At 48.9% G+C, this 19,815-nt stretch overlaps 1 protein-coding gene and 2 pseudogenes across 2 annotated transcripts; all 3 read left to right on the forward strand.

The window, feature by feature from the left end:
- Positions 1 to 205: 205 nt before the first annotated feature.
- LOC109433811 (glutathione S-transferase theta-4-like) lies at positions 206 to 8,726 on the forward strand. 2 transcript variants are annotated; one of them, XM_019710326.3, is made up of 5 exons: positions 206 to 385; positions 1,362 to 1,449; positions 5,796 to 5,946; positions 7,104 to 7,280; positions 8,393 to 8,726. In XM_019710326.3, exons 1-5 carry the CDS (start codon positions 274 to 276, stop codon positions 8,588 to 8,590), a joined length of 726 nt encoding a protein of 241 aa, XP_019565885.3. In that variant the 5' UTR covers positions 206 to 273; the 3' UTR covers positions 8,591 to 8,726. The 2 variants fall into 2 exon arrangements, with proteins under 2 accessions (XP_019565885.3, XP_074177605.2); XM_074321504.2 differs by lacking the exon at positions 206 to 385 and having other exon boundaries at positions 1,060 to 1,449.
- A 1,041-nt stretch (positions 8,727 to 9,767) lies between these two features.
- Positions 9,768 to 19,363, forward strand: LOC109433805 (glutathione S-transferase theta-1-like; annotated as a pseudogene).
- LOC109433832 (10 kDa heat shock protein, mitochondrial pseudogene) lies at positions 12,819 to 16,504 on the forward strand (annotated as a pseudogene).
- Positions 19,364 to 19,815: the final 452 nt, after the last annotated feature.

Raw genomic sequence — 19,815 nt, forward strand, 5'->3', positions numbered from 1 at the left:
CACAGCCACCCTAAGTGCCCCTGCCAGCCTCCTGTTCTGAGCCTGGGGCCTCTCCCAGCCTACTCCTGGGTGTTCTCAGAATCCTGCTGCTGTCAGAATTCCAGGCTCATGGCCTCATGACAACACCAAATGAAACAAGAAGTTCCAGAATGCGGGGCCTTGGATCTGTGTTGGAGAGGGCTGGCTGGCGCAGGGCCAGGGCTCAGGCTGCATCTAGGCTCATGCTCAGGGCCTGCTGGCCACAGCTGGAGAGGGCCCAACACGGGTCTCAGCATGGGCCTGGAGCTCTACCTGGACCTGCTGTCGGCATCCTGCCGCGCCGTCTACATCTTCGTCAAGAAGAACAGCATCCCCTTTGACTTCCAGTTTGTGGATCTGCTGAAAGGTTGGCCCCACTGCTGCCCAGGCAGGCCTGGCCCTGGGAGTAGGCTGGACACAAGGTCAGAGTGCTTCTGAAAAGTGGAGGCAGTGACCAGGGAGACGCCTTCCCCAAAGTCTACAGGGGAAGAAAGGTTCCTAAGGGAAGTGCAGGCTGTGTCCAGTCTCCACTAATTCTGCCCCAGGACGATGAACAGGCTCTCAGAGGGTAAAGTGGGAGAGAGAACTGCGGAGGGGCCCCCAGGCGCCCAGCCAGGGCCCTCGCCTTCTCCTTGTGGGTGTCCAGTCTTGTCAGCTGTAAAGCACCTGCCAATGACGTTGGCATAGGTCGCAGAGGTGTCTGGCCATCCCACATGTAAGAGTCCAGATGCTGCTTTGGTCGATATCCATCCTGCCCCAGTGTTCCAACCTGCTCAGGGTGACACAGACCCCGGTGAGTCTCTGCCCACGGTCTCCAACACACCCCCAAGCACAGACGGGGCTTAAAAGATCAACCTGCAGAGGCAGGGGCCTCTAGAACAAAGAGAATACATGGGCGCTCCAGAAATAAACAGCCTGTGAGTAGAGCACCAGAAATATTTCTAACTGGAGACAGCTGGTCAAGAAAGAGTTAAAACTCCTGTCCCCACATTGGGTTGATTGCTGGTCAAAGGCTCCCTTTTGGATTCCAGCTGTGTGATGAGGCTAATGCTGCCAGCTGCAGGCTAGGGCTTCAGGCCCAGGGTTCCGGCTGGAACTGGCAGCCTCCAGCATCTGTGAGCCAAAAGGTATTTCTGGTCACAGAGCCTGGGATGAGGGCAGTTGTCGTGGTACTGGTCCCTGTTCTGCCACAGATTTGCCTTCTAACTTGGGTTGAGCCATGATATCCTCTGGGCCTCAGTTTCCCCTTTTTGAGCCAACGGAGAGAAAGGCATTTCTGCCTCTGGGAGTCCTGGCTCTCTCCTGGGGTGCCAGCAGCCTCAGACCTTCCCTGCCCCTCTCAGGTAACCACCACAGCAAGGAATATATAGAGATCAACCCCCTGAGGAAGCTGCCCAGCCTCAAAGATGGAAACTTTATCTTATCTGAAAGGTAAGAGTCTTCCTGGGGCCCTTCCTCCATCTGCCATTGCTCCTCCTGGGAGATTAACCTGGAGCTGACCTGCTAGTGCTTGTTTATTTCTTTTACTATGGAAATATTCACACATACACTAACGTAGATGAATACCAGCTAATGAGGATTATAATGACCCCCAAGTACCCATCACCCAGCTCCAACCGTTGTCCGTTTGTCCACTCAGGGGCCTATTTTGCATCTGTACCCTATTCTACTTCCCTGCCTCCTGGCCACCCCATCATTTCACCCAGAAATGTTTAGGAATGTACTTCCAAAAGATAAGATCTCTTTTAAAGAAACACACCTCCCCAATACCATGATGACACCTAATAAAATTAATAGTAATCACTGGATTTTATCAAATATCCTGTTCATATTCAAAAATCTCTGATTATCTCTTAAATATTTCCTTTGCTGTTCATGTGTTTGAATCAGGGTCCAGATAAGCTGCAAGTATTGCCATGGGTTGATCTCTGTCTTAAATGCCTTTTAATTTACAGCCCCACCCACACCCCACCTTCTATCTGCATTTTTGTTGGGGTTGAAGGAACCAGGTCCATGGGTCTGTGGAGTTTCCACAGTGTAAATGTTGCTGATTGCATTCCTACGGTGTTTTGGAACGTGATGTTGTGTCCCTTCATTTAGTGTAAATTGGTAGTTGGATCCAGAGCTTTAGTAAGATTCAGGGTTGATTGGTTTTCAGACTGCTTCACAGGCAGTCTCATCATTTTCAACTCTTATCTCCCAAGTGGACCACAGACCCAGGCCTGGTACTTTCCCAGGGCTGCTATAACACTGACTGGGGGCTTAGAACAACAGAAATGTATTGTGTCACAGTTCTGGGGCTACAAGTCTGAAAGCCACATGCTGGCAGGGCTCTGCTCCTTCTGAAGGGGCTGGGAAGGATGTGTTCCAGGCCTTTCTCCTAGATTCTGGGAGTCTCGGGTGTTCCTTGGCTGGTAGATGGCCACCTTCTCCCTGTTTCTCTTCACACTGCATCCCCTCTGTGTATGTCTCTGTGTCCAAATTTCTTCTTTTTTATAAGGACACCTGTCATATTTGATTAAGAGTACACACTAATGACCTCATTTTAACTTGATTACCTCTGTAAAGACCCTACTTCCAAATACAGTCACATTCTGAAGGACTGGGCATTAGGACTTCAACCCAGATTTTTGGAGGGACACAGTTCAATCCATAACAGTCTGCCCTCTGGCTTCTCCAAATCCATGTCCTTCTCATGTGCAAAATATGTTCTCCTCATCCCAGTATCTCCAAAGTCTTAACCATCCCAGCATGAACTTTAAGTCCAAAACACCATCATCCAAATCAGCCAAATCAGGTATGGGTGAGAGTCAGGGGATGATTCATCCTGGGGCAAAATTTCCCCATCTGTGAACCTGTGAAACCAGATGACAAGTCATCTTGTTTCCAAAATACCATCGGGGGACAGGCATGGGATAGACATGCCCATTCCAAAACAGAAGAAGAGGAAGGAAAAGAGAATTTATGCCTTTCAAGCAAGCCTGAAACCTAGCAGGAAAAGTTGCCTTAGATTTTAAGGGTTGAGAATAATCTTCTTTGGCTCACCATCTGTCCTGTGGGTGGTGTCCCCATCCTCTTGAACCAGGAAGGCCAAGGACCAGGTCTCACCCCAGTACCCGACTTGGGCCTCTGGTGGTAGGACAGCCCTACTGGCCTCTGTACCTCCCTCTGGGTCATTCTTCCCTTTTCTTGAAGGCTAACGCACATGGCAGTTGTATAGCTCCATCAGCCCATTTCACAGAAGTCTGACAACCTTCCTTCATTTTATCCCGTCTTGGATTCCTTCCGTCCAAGATGGCGTGTTTCTGTTGAAATGGTTCTTTGGGTCCACAAGTCATGCACCTAGTCTCTTTGGCAAACGGTTGTCCAGCCTTATCCTTGGTGTTCTCTCCAGAGCAGGGCCCTAACCTCAACATGCCAGAACACCTCCCCTCTGCCCTTGGCCTTATTATGCCACATTCTCACCCTGATGGTCCCTTCCCTTTCAGCTCCTAGTCTAAGCCTTAGAATGATGTGCTCTTCATGCCTGGTGAATCCACTCACATTCCCTTAGGCCTTTCCTCACTCCCTCTAGCCTCCCAGGCCCCAATGCCCAAATGTGTCTATTAGAGCACTTAGTGAGGGGCTAAGGACACCAGCTGCAAATGGCAGAAATCCACTTCAACTAGTTCTAGTAGTTTATTGGTGTGCATGACAAGCCAGAGGAATCTGAGCCTGGCCACTGTGGTGCTGATGCTTTTCCTGCCCATATTGCCTGTGGGGCGTCCCTGTGGGTATGTCGGCCTTCTCCTCTCAGTATTCTCGATAGTCACAGCTACCAGCAGCTTTGTAGCCACATCGTTGGAGTATCTGGTTCTCAGGAAAGGAAAACCCTTCCTTCTCGGGGAATCGACGTTCCCAGGGAAGAACAGGGGTGGGCCCAGTCTGAGTTACCTGCTTGCTTGTGAACTACTCCACAAGCTGGGGCCTGGGACCCATGACTGCCAGCCACCCCCGTCACAATCACTCAATTAGAGATGGTGGAGCAGGTCCCTGTGGAAACAGTGGGGGAAAGAGTGCTGGGCAGATAGAAGACCACATGCCCTCTCCAGGGTCATTCCAGGGATTGTGATGCTTAAAAGGGCTCCACCAGTCATAGCAAAGTCTGGTCCACCCTGGAGGCAGGAAGTGTTTTAGAACATGCTGATGTGGATGGGTCCCCTTTGGTCCTGGCACTCCCAGTGTGGGTCTGGGAGGGCTGATGTCAGAGAATTAGTGTTGCGTGACCCAATCTCAAGGTTCAGGACAAGGAAACACAGAAAGTGTGGTGGTGACAAAGGCATACAGAAAGTGTGGCGGTGGGGGCGGTGGGCTCTGGCGGGTGGCACAGGCTTCAGACAAGCTGGGAGGAATCAATCGGGTCTGGGAGCCACTGGCAGGTCTGCTCGAAGCAGTTGTGACCCAGGACTGGCCAGCAAGGGTGGAGCTCCCAGAGGTTATAGAACAGGCCAGGGTATTGGGCCACTGAGGCAAGCCTCTGCCTGCCTCTCAAGCCTCCTGCAGCGGCTGAAGACCATCTCGTTGCCCTTGTTGCCAATTCACTCTACTCCCCCCACTTCCCCAGCTCCCTCATGCCCCCCACACACACCTGACCAAGGTCACTAGTTATGCCAGGCAGTCAAGAAAGGTGGCAGGGTGCATGCTTGGGGCTGGGCTGCTGAGGTCAAACCCCGATGCTGCCACTCATGGGATGCATCTCTTTGGCAAGTTAGTTGTATCTCTGAGCCCCAGTTTCCTCAAATGCAGGTAGGCAACATACCAGTAACCACCTTATAGGGTTAGTGGGATCAGCTGATATGATTCAGGATTTAGGATTTTCCTCCTTCTCTGGGACTCCTTTCTCCTTCTCCGCTCCCAGGTTGTTCCTTCTGCTCTTCCTCTCCCTCCACCCATCTCTGCTTCTTCCTATCTGCTGACTCTGCCCAGGGGACCCCACATGCTCAGACATTGATGTCATATCAGACTGAGCTCAGGACTCTCTGAGGCCCCAGATATCCCAGCCACCCCAAACACCCGTGTCCAGCCTGAATTCCTCCCTTCCCTTCCCCCACCAGCCAACAGCAAGGCTTGGGACATCCCCTCCAAAGTATGCCTTCAGCCCGTTTCCTCCTATACCCCATTGTGGCCTCTGCCCTGCCCAGACCCCAGCACCCCTTGCTTGGGCATTGCGGCTGCCTCCATCCTGGCCTCCCTATTGTTGCTTCTGCCCCTGTGGCTCACCCTCCATCTAACACCGGGGGGATCTTTCTAAGAGTCAAAGTGGGTCTTCTCATCCCGCTGCTTATATAACCCAAAAGCTTGACAGTTAAGTCCATATCATTCCTGAATCTCCAAGGGCCTCCCCATGTGGCCTTCCCACTGCTGGCTGTCTCTAACCACCCCCTGCCCCCACCGTTCTTCTAGTCACACTCTCTGACTCCTTTCTCCAAATTTACCACGCTCCTTTTTGCACCCACATTTCCACACATGTTGTTCCCTCTCTGGACTGCCTTTACTGATGCCATCCGCCAACTCCTACTCACCCTGCGGGGTCTCCCTCCCTGCCCTTGCTGACTGGCGGACTGACCTGCAGCCTTTCCCAGGGCCTTTGGGCTCATCTTTCCCCTGGGAGAATGTCGGTGACTAGAGACTGTCTGTGGCTGGACGCCCCACATTGGGCCCAGGCCATGCTGGGGTGGTGGTCGGTGTATTGAAGTGGGGGAAGGCAAAAGTAGTGCCCTGACCTGCCCTTTCTGCAGCGTGGCCATCCTCTTGTACTTGTGCCGCAAGTACAGTGCACCCTCACACTGGTACCCACCAGACCTGCACGTGCGTGCCCGCGTGGATGAGTTCATGGCCTGGCAGCACACAGCCATTCAGCTACCCATGAGCAAGATACTGTGGATCAAGGTGAGCAGGTCACAGATGGGGCTGACCACTGGTGGGCTCGAGTAAGTGTCCCTGCCTCCCTGAGTCTCATCTCCTCAGCCCCCTCTCCTGCCTGCATTACAGAGATGTCGGGAGTGTGGAGTGAACCACTGGGTATGAAAGAGGCAAGTGTAAAGGCAAGTGGAAGGGTACTCAGGAGGGGCTGATCTCACTTAAGCTAAGGTAGAATTCAAGGAATTTCATTCTGACCTAGAAAATATCAGTCGAAGGGCCCATAGAGACCAGCAAATTTGAAGATGACAACTACAATCATGACAGGGATATGTTCTGAGAAATGTGTCATTAGGTGACTTTATCATTATGCAAAATCACAGAGTGCGCTTGCACAAATCTAGATGGGATAGCCGCTACACACCTAGGCTACGTGGTAGAGCCTATTGCTCTTAAGGACAGCATGTTACGGTACAAAATGACATGAGATTCATTCCAGCGCAAGAGAAAATGGCGCAGTCAAAGAGATGATGATAAACATGAGCTGTATGAGGCTGCTGCCAGAGTAACACAGCCTACTGTTTTACAGCACACTTTTTCTTTTTTATAAGTAGGAAGAATACACTCTAAAATAATGATAAAAATAAAATAATGATAAAAAGGTATAGTATAGTAAATACATAAACCAGGAACACAGTCATCTATTATCATTATCAAGTATTATGTATTGTACATAATGGTTGTGCCGTACTTTTACACGACTGGGGGTGCAGTAGGTTTGTTTACCCCGGCATCACCACAAACACGTGAGTAATGTGTTGCATTATGACATGATGATGGCTACAACATCACTAGGCAGTAGGAATTTTTCAGTTCCATTATAATCTTATGGGACCACCATCATGTATGCAGTCCATCGCAGTGCATAACTGTAACCAGCACATGTACCAATACTTCTTACCCTATGCCTGTGACAGACATCACTAATCAATCACATGATTGTTTTTCCTGCGAGATCTCAAAGTTTTTCTGAACAATGGCCCCAGGTAACTTCTGCCAACCCGAACTGCTAAAAGAGGTGAAACTACTTTACATCTTTAGTTCTGTCCAATACCTCTCTAGCAAACAAGGGTCAGGTGGGACAAGGGTGTAGCCTCCTCTTCCCTCCTCTCCCCTGTCCTGGCCAGCTGCTGATCCCAATGATCACAGGTGAGCAGGTTCCAGCTCAGAAGACAGAGGAGATTTTAGATGAGGTGAACAAAAACGTGCAGCTCTTTGAGGAGAAGTTTCTGCAGGACAAGATGTTCATCACCGGGGATAACATCTCACTGGCCGACGTGGTGGCTCTGGAGGAGATGATGCAGGTATGGAGTGCGGTGTTGGGGAGACAGAGCCCAGGCAGAGGTGGGACTCATCTGTGACCAGAGGGGCCATCACTTGAGGATAGGTTGGTGAAAGGGGAAACATGGCGGGAGTGGGAGCCAAGTCTGGGTGGCTGGAGGCCACAGGGAACACAGCAGGTTTTGAGTCAGGGAGGATCATGAGCATCCATGCTTTGCAAAGATTCCTCAGTGTGGGGAGGAGCTGGAGGGTTAGCCTGCGACAGGGAGAAGAACACAGCACTTCTTGATCAGTCAGCCAGGATCCTGGATGCCTCTTGCCCCTCGTGGACGATTCAGGAAGTGTCCAGAGGTTTCCAAAGAGTCCTTATGGCTGAAGTGCCCCTTTTCCAGAGCTCCAGACAGCTGTACAGAGCAGTCCCCTGTCTCTGGGTCAAAGGGGCATCCACTGCGGATTTGGGTGTGGGGCATTCATGCAGGGGAGGTAGCCAGTTCTGACCTAGTTGGAGTGCAGGAAGGCCAGTTTAGACCCTGGGCGGTGACTTGTGAGGTCAACGTAATATCTGGCCAGTTGGAAAGTGGCCACTTTGGTTCTTGGTCAGTGCGCAGTACAGACCAGCACCAGGAAAACCCACTCCATTTTTTTTTGTCCCAGGTGGTGCAGTGGGACATTTCACCTCCTGCCACTTACATTTAGCGTCCCCCATCCCCTTTTGGGCCCCTGAGCATCTTGGATGCATGTTTCTTAGGCGGCCTCCTAGGTCTCCTGTCCCAACCCCTGTGCTTGACCACAGAGCGAGGTTCAACATGGGAAAAAAGAACTGATTCCTCCCACCCTCATCTGGGAACAAGGGGTTTCCCTGGAAGAAGAAAGGACCCATAAGAGGTTTCACACTGGAGAAGTGGGAACCACCTGGGCCAGGCCTCACTTCAGAGAAGGAATCAGGAACCTTGGAGCAAGACCAGTGGCCAAGAGACCCAGGGGACTCTGAGTCTTCCATCACTATCCCACATGTATTACAGAACCTGTGACCTCTGCTCCAGGCTTCAGAGGTCAGCAGACTGAAGCTGCAGGAGGGGACTCAGGTGGGGCTGCCCCGCAGACTGACCACACCTTCCTCTTTGTCTATCCATAGCCCATGGCAGGCAACCACAACGTCTTCCGTAACAGCCCCAAGCTGGCTGAGTGGCGCATGAGGGTGGAGCTGACCATTGGCTCTGGCCTCTTCCTGGAGGCTCATGAACGGCTGACAAAGTTGACGGAGTGGGACTGTTCAACATTGGATCCGACAGTCAAGGAGAGGGTCTGCAAGTTGCTGCAGAAGTTCAAGTAGAAGCAGCGCATCCTGAAGAGCCTGGCTGGCTTAACCCTCTGAGCCTCCTTCCTTGGGAGAGATGCTGAAAACAACTTAGTTTCTTTGCCTAATAAAGAACTGGAACAACCACCACGGCTGCTGAGCCTGTGACAGTTGGGATGAGGATAGTGTCTGATGTGGGAGTGGGAGATAGTGGGTCCTTCCAGCTTCCAAAAAGAATTTAAATATGACTAAACTGCCAATAATTATAGTCGGTGACTTTAATATTCCACCATCGATAAAGGATAGAATGAAACTGAAGATCATCCGGGAAATGGAGAACTTGAACAACACTACAAATCAATTGGATTTACCAGGTATATACATATAACGCTCCACTCCAGAACAGCAGAATAAACATTCTTAAGTGCACGTGGAATACTCTCCAGGATAGAACATATGTTAGGTCATAAAATCTCAATACGTTTAAACAAATTGAAATCATACAATGTATGTTCTCTGAACACAGTGGAATGCACCAGAAAGTCTGGTTCCAGAGTTCATTCTCTTAGACCCATACTCCAGAGATCCCAGTTCTAGCAAGCGTCAAAGCCTCGGGGCTTATGGTCAGCATTTGGGGGTAACTCATATCACTCCAATTGTATGCCCCAAAATTGGACAGACTTGGTCTTCCTGCTCCTGCCAGCACAGTGCCTCACATTCCCTGGGTTTGTTTCTTTCCTTCTCTGGGCTGGTTTCTCCATCTTTTAAAATGATAAGGAGAGATCTAGCAATCCCACTTCTGGGTATATAACCAAAGGAAAGGAAAACAGTTTCTGGGTCTATAACCATGCAGTGCCTCAATTTCCTCATCTGTAAAATAGGGATGATAGGAAATTGTGACACACACTACAACATGGATGAATCTTGAAGACATTATACTAAGTGAAATGAGCCAGTCACAATGGTTTGGGACTGAGGGCCCTCCAAGGGGCTGTTACCCTATTGCCAACCCTCTGGCTGAGCCCTGAGCCCCTGGCTCCAGCCCCTTAGGCACGCCCAAGGTAGCACCAGAGATTGGACCAAAGTGCCCAGCTCCTGCCCAATGGGGAACTGCATCCGGGAGGCATGGCTGCCCCTCCTGGTAAGCCCCACTCCCAGCGCTGGGGTATGCTGTGCCCCTTGTGTCGCAAGTCTGGTCACGCTGCCCCCTGCCATGGACCTGGAGCTCGACCTGGATCTGCTGTCCCAGGCATGTCGCGCGGTCTACATCTTCGCCAAGAAGAATGGCATCCCCTTCGAGCTGCACACTATGGAGATTCTCAAAGGTGGGTCCAGCTGGGTTTGGGGAACTGAGAGGTTGGGGAGGAAAGGGGAGGCCAAACATTGCTTGGGGGACCCCTCCCTGTGCCACCCCTTTCCTGGGACCATCACTGAAAAAGGTGAGCCACCAGGAAGATCTGATATTTGGGTAATCCTTCAAACTCTGTTTGGTCCCCTGGACTAGAAGACAGGGCTAAGCTGAAGCCGAATAAAGGGGGGTGGGGCATGAAGAAAGAAGGAGAGACCTGGCCAAGAAAGCAGTGCGCCTGGGTGTAGGGATAGGCAACCTCCGGAACAGATGGGGACAGGAGGAGAAGGGTTAATGGGGACAAGTGTAGAGACTGGGTCAGAGTGTAGTCCCTCCTTTGTGGCTTCCAGCTGCTGACATTTTGCAACAGCAGACACTACCCCAGGGCCTCAACTTCCCAGCCCGGCTCCCTGCACTGGCTCAGTCTGCTTTGGAGTCCCGTCTTCCTCCTCCTTCCCTTGCTTTGCCTTTACTCACCTTGTCCTCTGTTTCTCTTATTCCTGATGGGGAGGAGGCACCCCATGGGGTATGCTGGGAACAGGAGGTGCTGTGGGGGCTTGGTGAGCCCTGCACCCCAAGCAGGAGAATTTGTTTCTCTGTCAGGCCCAACAGTCCCCAAGGACACGGCTGGCATGCCAAGGCCTGGCATTTGGTGGGGTAAGGGGGAAGCAGAACACACGAAATACTTGGGGGAGCAAATGGCCGAGACTTTCATCTGGTACTTTCCTACCATGCCTTTATGCCTTTGCACTGGCCTGTCTTTCTGCCTGAATCATCATCTCTTCCCAGCGTCCTCTGTGGTCTGCCCCTTGTCCTGCCCCTTGTCCAGGGGTGCCCTCTGCAGAGTATGGGCAGGGGAGAGGGCATGAGGACAAAGGGCTGTCCCAGCCAGGCTGTCATATAGAGTGGTGCAGGAAATGTGTTTCACCAACAGAGGAGGGAGGGTGTCCCTGGTGAAGGAACAGTCTGAAGGGAGGGAAGAGGGAAGATCTTGGGTGTGGCTGAGACTGGAGAGGTAAGGGCATGTGAATGGCTTTGGGGAGCTTCCCGCTGATCCTGGGGTGACAGGGAGCCACTGAAGGCTGTTGAGCGAGGCAGTGATGAGACTTAAGTGCCCTTCAGAAGCCTCTCTCTGGGCGCATCTGAAGGAGCAGAAAGCTCTCAGATAAACTCAAGCAGGTGCCAGGGTGGCAGGGAGAGAGGATGGGGACACTGGGCTGTAACTTTCAGGGGCTGTGGGTGGGACCAGAATGCTACTATTCCAGCTCCAGCAGAGCCTAAAAGCAGGACCAGCTCTGTGTCCTCAGGGTGAGCAAGAGGACACAGAGAGCCCAGTAGAAGTTGGTTACAATTAAATAGATACCAGGGAAAGGCCACTTCTCTGTTTGGTGGCTCTACTTATGTCACTGGAGGAAGTCAAAGCTCCTTTCAGGTGACTAACCACTCTGCCCCTGTGGCTTGGGATAACCCAAATATAAGCTCATGAAGCTGGTGATGATACAAAGGCGGTGGATGGGGTGTATGTAAAGGCCCAGCTGGAGTATCACACCCTTCACCTTGAGCTCTGTTGAAGATAGGTGGGCTGTCGGAGGGAGGTTATGCCCACCCTGGGCCTTGGCAAGGGATGTCCAGGTCTATTTTGTATCACCTGGCATAGCAGCTGCCTGTTCTGCCCATAGCGACAGCGACCCACACCAGCCTTGCCATGCAGAAGAGCAGCAGGGGGCTGGGAAAGAGCTGTGAAATTGGTGCCCTGACATTGTAGGGAGTGGGCACAGGCCATACAGGGCTCAGTGTTTTCCTCCTACCACCCACCATCATGCGCTCTCTGTAGGCCAGCACCTCAGCGATACCTTTGCCCAGGTGAACCCCTGAAGAAGGTGCCCGCTTTGAAGGATGGGGACTTCACTTTGACCAAAAGGTAACCAGGGCCCTGGGCTGCCACCAGACCTTGATGGAACCATCTTATCCTAACCCTCTACTTTATAGACAAAGAAACTAAAGTCCTCAGAGGTGCAGAGCCCTTTGTCCAACATCACACAGAGAGTCAGGGCTGAAACCCAGGCCCCTGCCTGTTCGCTGGTCTACCCACAGGGGTGGTTGAAAAAGCAAGCATGTATTTTACTTTTGTACCAATCCTGTGGTTGTTGGTGAGGGTAGCTCAGGGCAGAGGTGCAGGGAGGGGCAGAGGATGGCAGCGTCACCTTGCATTAGAGGCAACCCTCTGGCCAAACTTGCCTCGAGATAGCCCAGGGGTATCTGGGTTGCCCAGTGGCTCCATCTTCCAGCTGCAGCGTCTGTATGCCGCAGGACCCCCGACATATGGACCTCTTACATCACAACAAGTCCCAAGAAGTAGAAGCCTCTTTAGGAAAGGCCAAACCTTTTCCTGGTTCTGACCTTTTGTCACCGAAGTCACCCCTCCCACAAGAAGGAGAACCTGGAGCTTTAAACTCATCTCTGGAATCTCGAGATGGTTGCACCCCCAAAGAATTCCTCAGACACTCAGCTAGCACCATTTTTCCTTCCTGTGGCCATATTGTCTTGAGTCCTTGTGTCGTCCGGTGTTGAGCACTCAGGGGTACCTGCCAGGGGCAGCGTGGAATACCTGCATTTCTCCCCCTTGAGAGATCTGTGGCTGCCAGGGACCTGCGCCCTCTTCAGAGGTGGCTTTGAAAAATTAGCTGGGAGCAAAAGGAACTCCAGAGTTTCTTGTAGAGACAAGTGAGTTGTTAAGCTGGAGTATGGGGGCAGGATTCCTAATAGGAACATAGGCCAGTGGTAGATGCAGAGATTTTCTGCCCTTTTGGCTGGAGTGCTCAGCCCTTGGGGTACTCCGAGTTTCTGCAAACCTACCTGTGGGCCCAAAGTCACACATCCTCAGTGCCCTTCCCAGCCCATCCCTATCCCAATATCATGGCAGCCCTCATGACCCCGGGCAAGAAGAGGGCTCCAGAGGTCTCGTCTGTTCTGCTGTTCCATGATCCTGCAGCAGCTCCAGTGTTTCCTACGGAGTATTTTAGGGAGAACATAGCGATGACAAAGAGCAAAAGGATGACAGGAAGGTTTTTTGAATAATCAGGCCATCTGAGGCTAGTCTGAATGCCAGATGATGAGAATAGATGCAGACTGGACAAAACTGACCTTCTTTAAGGCTCAGCTTTGATGCCATCTCCTCCAGGAAGCTCTCTCTGGCCCTCCCATCAGGAATTGTCTCTGAGCACATGGCAGGCGACTCTGCTGTGGCATTTTGCCTGATGGTAGGATAAGGTTAGGTATTAGCCTCAGAGAGACGCTCAGCTCTGCCACCAAGGGCTGTGTGCCTTGGGCTAGTCCCTTCAGTGTTCTAAGCCTGGCTTCCTTGTCTGGAAAATGAGGCAAATACCTTGGCACATTGTCAGGAAGGTTAAAGAAGTGACTCTGTACAAAGCCCCTAGCACAATGCTCTTTCCACACCCACCATGTCCTCCCTTCCCCCTGCAGTGTGGCCATACTGCTCTGTCTGACCCACAAGTATAAGGTTCTTGACCACTGGTACCCTCAGGACCTGCAGCCTGTGCCCATGTGGATGAGTACCTGGCGTGGCAGCATACAACCTTACGGAGAAACTGCCTCTGGGCACTGTGGCATAAGGTGAGGCCCCTGAGATGGGGGGACAGTGAGGGCATCATTCCCAAAGGGGCTCAGACACTATTGTATTCTTGTTTTTAGTTTGGATAGTTTCCAATGAACTGACTTTAACTTCTCTTCTGTTGTGCCCAGGTTGCTCTTAAACCCATTTAATCCAATGTATTTTTTTCAGTTCTAGAAATTTTTATTTGGTTCTTTTTTCGTGTTTCCATTGCTCTACCAAAATTCACCATCTGCTTATTAATTTGGTCCATCTTTTCTTCTAAATTCTTCAACACATTTCTAAGTTACTAAAAAGTCTTTGTCAGCTAATTTCAACACCTGGATTTTCTGTGGATCTGTTTTTTGTGTGTGTTTTTTCTTTTAAATAAATTTTATTGGGGAATATTGTTTCTCCAGGGAGTTGTCCTTCAATTTGGTTGTGGAGGATGCAGCTCAGCTCCAAGTCCAGTCACCATTTTCAATCTTTAGTTGCAGGGGGTGCAGCCCACCATCCCATGCGGGAATTGAAACGGCAAACTTGTTGTTGAGAGCTCGCCCTCTGACCAACTGAGCCATCCGGCCTCCCTCTGTGGATCTGATCCTATTGGTCACTTTATACCCTCTTCATTATGGGTCACATTTTCTCTTTCTTTGCATGTCTTATAATTTATTATTGTGTGTCAGATATGATGTGTAAGAGTAGAAATAGAACTACATAATAAGTACCCGTAGAAAAGCTTGCACTTTTCTTTTGTTAGGAGGCTCAGTGGGAGGTTAATCTCTTCCAGCTAATATGGAGGTGGGCTGGGTTGCACTCTAGTTAGTTTCAGTTCATCTCTGCTTTCAGGTATCTTGAGGGTAGGATCAAGTTGCTTGCTTGCTCCAGGAGGGATGCAGAATCTAAGCACCACTACAACCATGAGATCTCTCTACGTTTAGGCCCTGCCCTCAGTTCCCCACATGGCTGCTTAGTCAGAAAAGTCCCATGCCGATGGCAAGTTTTCACCCTACCTGCTTGGACCCCAAGAATGAAAAGTGGTTTGTGTACCTAGGAAAGGCTCATGCCCCTCTGGAATTTAGTTCATTTAGTCCAGTGCTGCAAAATGGAAGTATAAAGTGAGTCATATATGTACTTTTACATTTTCTAGTAGCCACATTCAAAATGTAAAAAGAAACAGGTGAAATTAATGTATTATACTTAACCCAATATATTTAGAATATTATCATTTTGGCCAGAAACACATGAAAAGATGCTCAGCATCACTAGTAATTAGGGGAATGCAAATTAAAACTACAATGAGATACCACTCACACCCATTAGGATGGCCATTATAATATATATATTATATATGTATATATACACATATATATTATATATATATAATATATAATATAACATATATATGTTCTATATTATATATAATATATTATATATATTATATATAACACATATAATATATATATGTACCAGAAAATAACAAGTGTTGGCAAGGATGTGAGGAAATTGGAACTCTTATGCACTGTTAGTGGGAATGGAAAATGGTGCGACTGTGGCAAACAATATGATAAATCCTCAAAGCAATTAAAAATAGAATTACCAAATGGTCCAGCAATTTCACTTCTGGGTATATACCCAAAATAATTGAAAGCAGGGTCTTGAAAGGATATTTCTATACCCAAGTTCATAACAGTATTATTCACAGATCACAATAGCCAGAGGTGGAAACACCCCCTGTGTCCATTGACGGATGAATGGAAATGTGGTACATACATACAATGGAATATCTTTGAGCCTTAAGAATGAAGGAAATTTTGACACATGCTACAATATGGATGAACCTTGAAAACATTTGCTAAGTGAAATAAGCCAGATGCAAAAGGACAAATATTGTATGATTCCACTTAAATAAGGTATATAGAGTAGTTAATTCATGAAGACAGAGAGGAGAATGGTGGTTCGCAGGGGATGGGGGGAGGGAGAAAATGAGGAGTTGTTTAATGGGGATAGAGTTTCAGTTTTACAAGGTGAAGAGAGTTCTGAAACCACAGTGGTGATGGCTGCACAACATTCGTGAATGGACTCATTGCCAATGAATCAAACAGTTAAAATGGTAAATTTTATGTTCTATGTTTTTTATCATAATTAAAAACTAAAAAATTATTTCACTGTGTAACCAATAGAAAAAGTTATTAATGAAATCTTTTTCTTTTTCTTTTTTTTAACTAAGCCCTCAGAATCTGGTATGTATTTTACACGTAAACCACACCTCAGCTAGGACCAGCCACATTTCAAGAGCTCAGTAGCCGCTTGTGGCTGGTGGCTACTATATTGGACAGTACAGATTTAGACGTTTTTCTTTTTTTGTTTTGTTCTTTTTTTTTATTTTCCTTTTTAAAGAGTTCTATAACTCTTTGATGGTTTTACAGAAAAATAAGATTATTTTCTTTCCAGGGTCATTATGGTGAAAGCAAATGTTTTTTGTGACTATGGATAATCCTAATCAGAAGTGGAACTCCTCGTTTTTAAAACTGTCTGATTAATTCTGGATCATGAGTCTTATTGTTCTGTCTTAAATCATTTTTCATATAAGAAAGAAACGTTAGTCAACAAATGTCAAAAGATCAGTTCTCTCCTTGCCGCTGTGGCGTGAGAGCGGAGTACGAACTGCTATTACCGGAGTCATAGCAGGACAGGCATTTAGAAAGTTTCTCCCCCTCTTTGCCCGAGTATTAGTTGAAAGGAGTGCTGCAGGAACTGTAACCAAGGGAGGCATTATGCTTCCAGAAAAATCTCAAGGAAAAGTATTGCAAGCAACAGTAGTAGCTGTCGGATCCGGCTCTAAAGGAAAGGGCGGAGAGATTCAACCAGTAAGTGTGAAAGTTGGAGATAAAGTTCTTCTTCCAGAATATGGAGGCACCAAAGTAGTTATAGATGACAAGGATTATTTCTTATTTAGAGATGGTGACATTCTGGAAAGTATGTAGACTGAAATAAATCCCTATGACATGGCGCCCATTCCACTGATGTTCTGAAATCTCATCACATAAGTAATTTCCATGTCTCTTTTGTAATAAACTAATGATAGCCAAAGTAATGACATCCAGTGTCTCTTAACATTTAGTTCCACTATACTGATATAAACATTTCCAAATAAAAATAAACAAATAAATGGTTAAAAAAAACACACCCACAAATGTCAAAAGATCTCTTTGTTGCGATCACTCCTTCCTGAGGGCCACCCCACTCTGGAATCTAGTGGAAGTCCTAGTTCACGATTTGCTACATTACTACATTTTATAAAGGTCCACAAGCACAATAAAGTTTTGTTTTGCTTAAATTTTATATAAGTGCTCTCATACCATTCTACAACTTGCATTTTTCCATATTGCTGTGGGTAAATCTAATTTATCCATTTTATCTACTCTATAGTATCTAATCATGTGAATAAATCAGAATTTATTTATTACCCTATTATGGTCTTTTGTATTTAAAGAGGAACAAAAACCCTTTTTTAAAACCCTAAGAACTTTGGAACCACCCAGTCGGAACAGAAGGGAAATGTAGACTGTCTCTTGCAAAGGTGAGGCAGATAATAAATGACGGAGGTTGGGCCGGCCCGGTGGCTCAGGAGGTTAGAGCACCATGCTCCTAACTCCCACATGGGCCAGTGGGCTCTCAACCACGAGGTTGCCAGTTGGACTCCTCGAGTCACTCAAGGGATGGTGGGCTCCGCCCCCTGCAACTAAGATTGAACATGGCACCTTGAGCTGAGCTGCCGCTGAGCTCCCGGATGGCTCAGTTGGTTGGAGCGTGTCCTCTCAGCCACAAGGTTGCTGGTTCGACTCCCTCAAGAGATGGTGGGCTGTGCCCCTACAACTAGAAATGGCAACTGGACCTGGAGCTGAGCTGCGCCCTCCACAACTAAGACTGAAAGGACAACAACTTGACTTGGAAAAAAGTCCTGGAAGTACACACTGTTCCCCAATAAAGTCCTGTTCCCCTTCCCTCCCAAAAATAAAAAAATAAATGACGGAGGTGGTCCAGGTGGGCTCCGGCCCACAGAGAGCCTATGTGCCCCTCCTGAAGGAGCAGCTTCTCCCCATATCAGCCTTATGTAGATGCCCAGCTGGGGTACCAGGTAGCAATTCTCCCTTTCTTGTTAAAAAGAAGCTGGAAATCTGGACTTTAATATGCAATGTCTCCATTTTTAAATGTCAGCAGCTGATTCATATTTTTAAACACTCTGTAACCAAAGGAATGCAATTAGCCCAGCCTTGGCCTCCAGGCCACCAGTGTGTGTTTGCTGATCCAGCCTTGTTGTATGGGGGAGGGAAGTGAAGCCCTGAGCCAGGAGTTGGAGTACAGTCCTAGTCCTGTTTATCTTTCCAGAAACCGGGGCTCCCCCAAGCAACTTTACTGACCATGAAGTGCTGTGCTCCCCATCTACTCTGTCTCCCTGACAGCTGCTAAGCCTGAGGCTGTTGATGGCTTTGCCTTAAAATGCCCTCCTCCCGAAATCCTGGACACCTCTCTCTCCTGACTCTCCTCCTTAGTCCCTAGTAACTCACTGGGTGAGAAGACATTGGTTCTATGCTTGGCAGTCTTTCCCTGGCTGTGCTATCTCTGGAAACTGACTGTCCCTCTCTGGGCCTCACGTTTTTATTTACAAGACGAGTCAGATACTGTTATTCCTGTATCGTAGATGAGGAAATTGAAGCTCAGAGAATTTACGTAATTTGCTGTAGGTCACACAGTTCGTGAGGGACAGAATGAGCTTTAATGGAGAGACCTTAAAAGCCCATCCTCTTACTTATATTGTAAGAGGGACTGATTTTATATGCAGGAGGAAAGAGGTTATAAAATAGATAGTTCCTAAGCCAGCACTCCCCTCCCCCAAAGTATGACACTCATTGTTCAGGTTCCCTTTGAGTCATTCTCAAAGGGGGTTGAGTCTTTTAGAAACCTCCAAGGCTCAACCCATCAGAGCTCATGGAAGCAGGAATAGTTCAAGGAAAAGGGGTCCTTTGGGACTTTCCCTGCCGGCCTACCCAGGACACGGAAGAAAGGTACATAGAACCAGGAAGCAGCTCCAAGAGCACGGGCTTGCCTTTCTGCCCCCAAAGCTGGGCTGACCCCTAATTCCCCACTTTGCCTGCCCACCCACCAGACGACGTTCCCTCTTTTCCTGGGTGAGTCAGTATCGCCTGAGATGCTGGCAGTCACTCTGACAGAGTTGGATGTGACTCTGAAGATACTTGAGGGCAAGTTCTTCCAGAACAAGACCTTTCGCTCTGGGCACAACATTTCCCTGGCTGACCTGGTACCATCACGGAGCTGATGCATGTGAGTGCTGTGGGCAGAGTGGACAGGGTGGGTTGCTGAAGTCCTGCCCGTGCTGCCTCCACCTGGCTAAGGGATTATACTTTTTTGTGGTAACCTCTTCTGGAGCCATGTGGTCTCCAAACCAGGTAGATGCTGCCATCCTTGGCCTCGCTCATCCACCCCTAACCTATCCTGTTCTCTTTTTCCCTATAGGCTATGGGTGCTGGCTGCCAAGTCTTCGAAGACCAACCCAAGTTGGCTGCATGGGTCCAGCACGTGGAGGCAGCAGTGGGGGAGGTCCTCTTCCAGGAGGCCCATGAAGACATTCTGAAGGCCAACGACTTTCTACCTGCAGACCTCACCATAAAGAAGCTGATGCCTGGGGTATTGGCCATGATCTGATGAGTGGGGAAGCCTTGACCCTGCTCTGCCCTTGACAGTTCACAAAGCACCTTCATTTCCAGGGTGCCATGGGAGGCAGGTCCAGAGAACAGGAGAGACTTGCCCGAGTCCCACTGAACCATGGTTCCCCAGCCCAGGTCCCTACCCCACCTTGTCTTCCACAGCTGCCTGAAAGCTACGATGAGAGTGGCACACCCAGACCTGTCTCCTTTAATCACTACATTTTGTTTTCAGATTGGTAAATAAACCTGGGATTGGCCTGAGATTCTTTTTCTAACTCCGATGTGTGATTTATTTGACCTTCCTTCTGCCCTTGTCCTGGTCTTGGTCTCTATCCAAAAGACAACCCCTCTTCAAAGGGCCTGTGAGTCAGTCTCCCCTGATGGTTGCCAAGAATGAAATTCATAACTGCCCTCTAGCCTTCTAATTCTTGGATTACCAGACAGTATAGGGGTCAGCAGGCATCCCACATGTGTTGGCTTTAAGCGTGGTAGATTAGTTGGCTGGGCTGACCGGGCTCCCAGGACAAGGCCCTTTGGCCCTAAGTCATGAGTCCTGCATCTTTCCTTAGAAATT

Source organism: Rhinolophus sinicus, chromosome 9, assembly GCF_057876585.1.
Source record: "Rhinolophus sinicus isolate RSI-liver-muscle chromosome 9, RSI-T2T, whole genome shotgun sequence".
Classification (NCBI taxonomy): Eukaryota; Metazoa; Chordata; class Mammalia; order Chiroptera; family Rhinolophidae; genus Rhinolophus; species Rhinolophus sinicus.

Bases quoted from the DNA above. Each gene is read 5' to 3' on its own strand.
- LOC109433811 (XM_074321504.2), top strand. From the start codon at position 1,238: ATGATATCCTCTGGGCCTCAGTTTCCCCTTTTTGAGCCAACGGAGAGA. The intron at 1,450-5,795 runs GTAAGAGTCTTC...CCCTTTCTGCAG, and splicing joins AACTTTATCTTATCTGAAAG to CGTGGCCATCCTCTTGTACT. The intron at 5,947-7,103 runs GTGAGCAGGTCA...TGTCCTGGCCAG, and splicing joins GCAAGATACTGTGGATCAAG to CTGCTGATCCCAATGATCAC.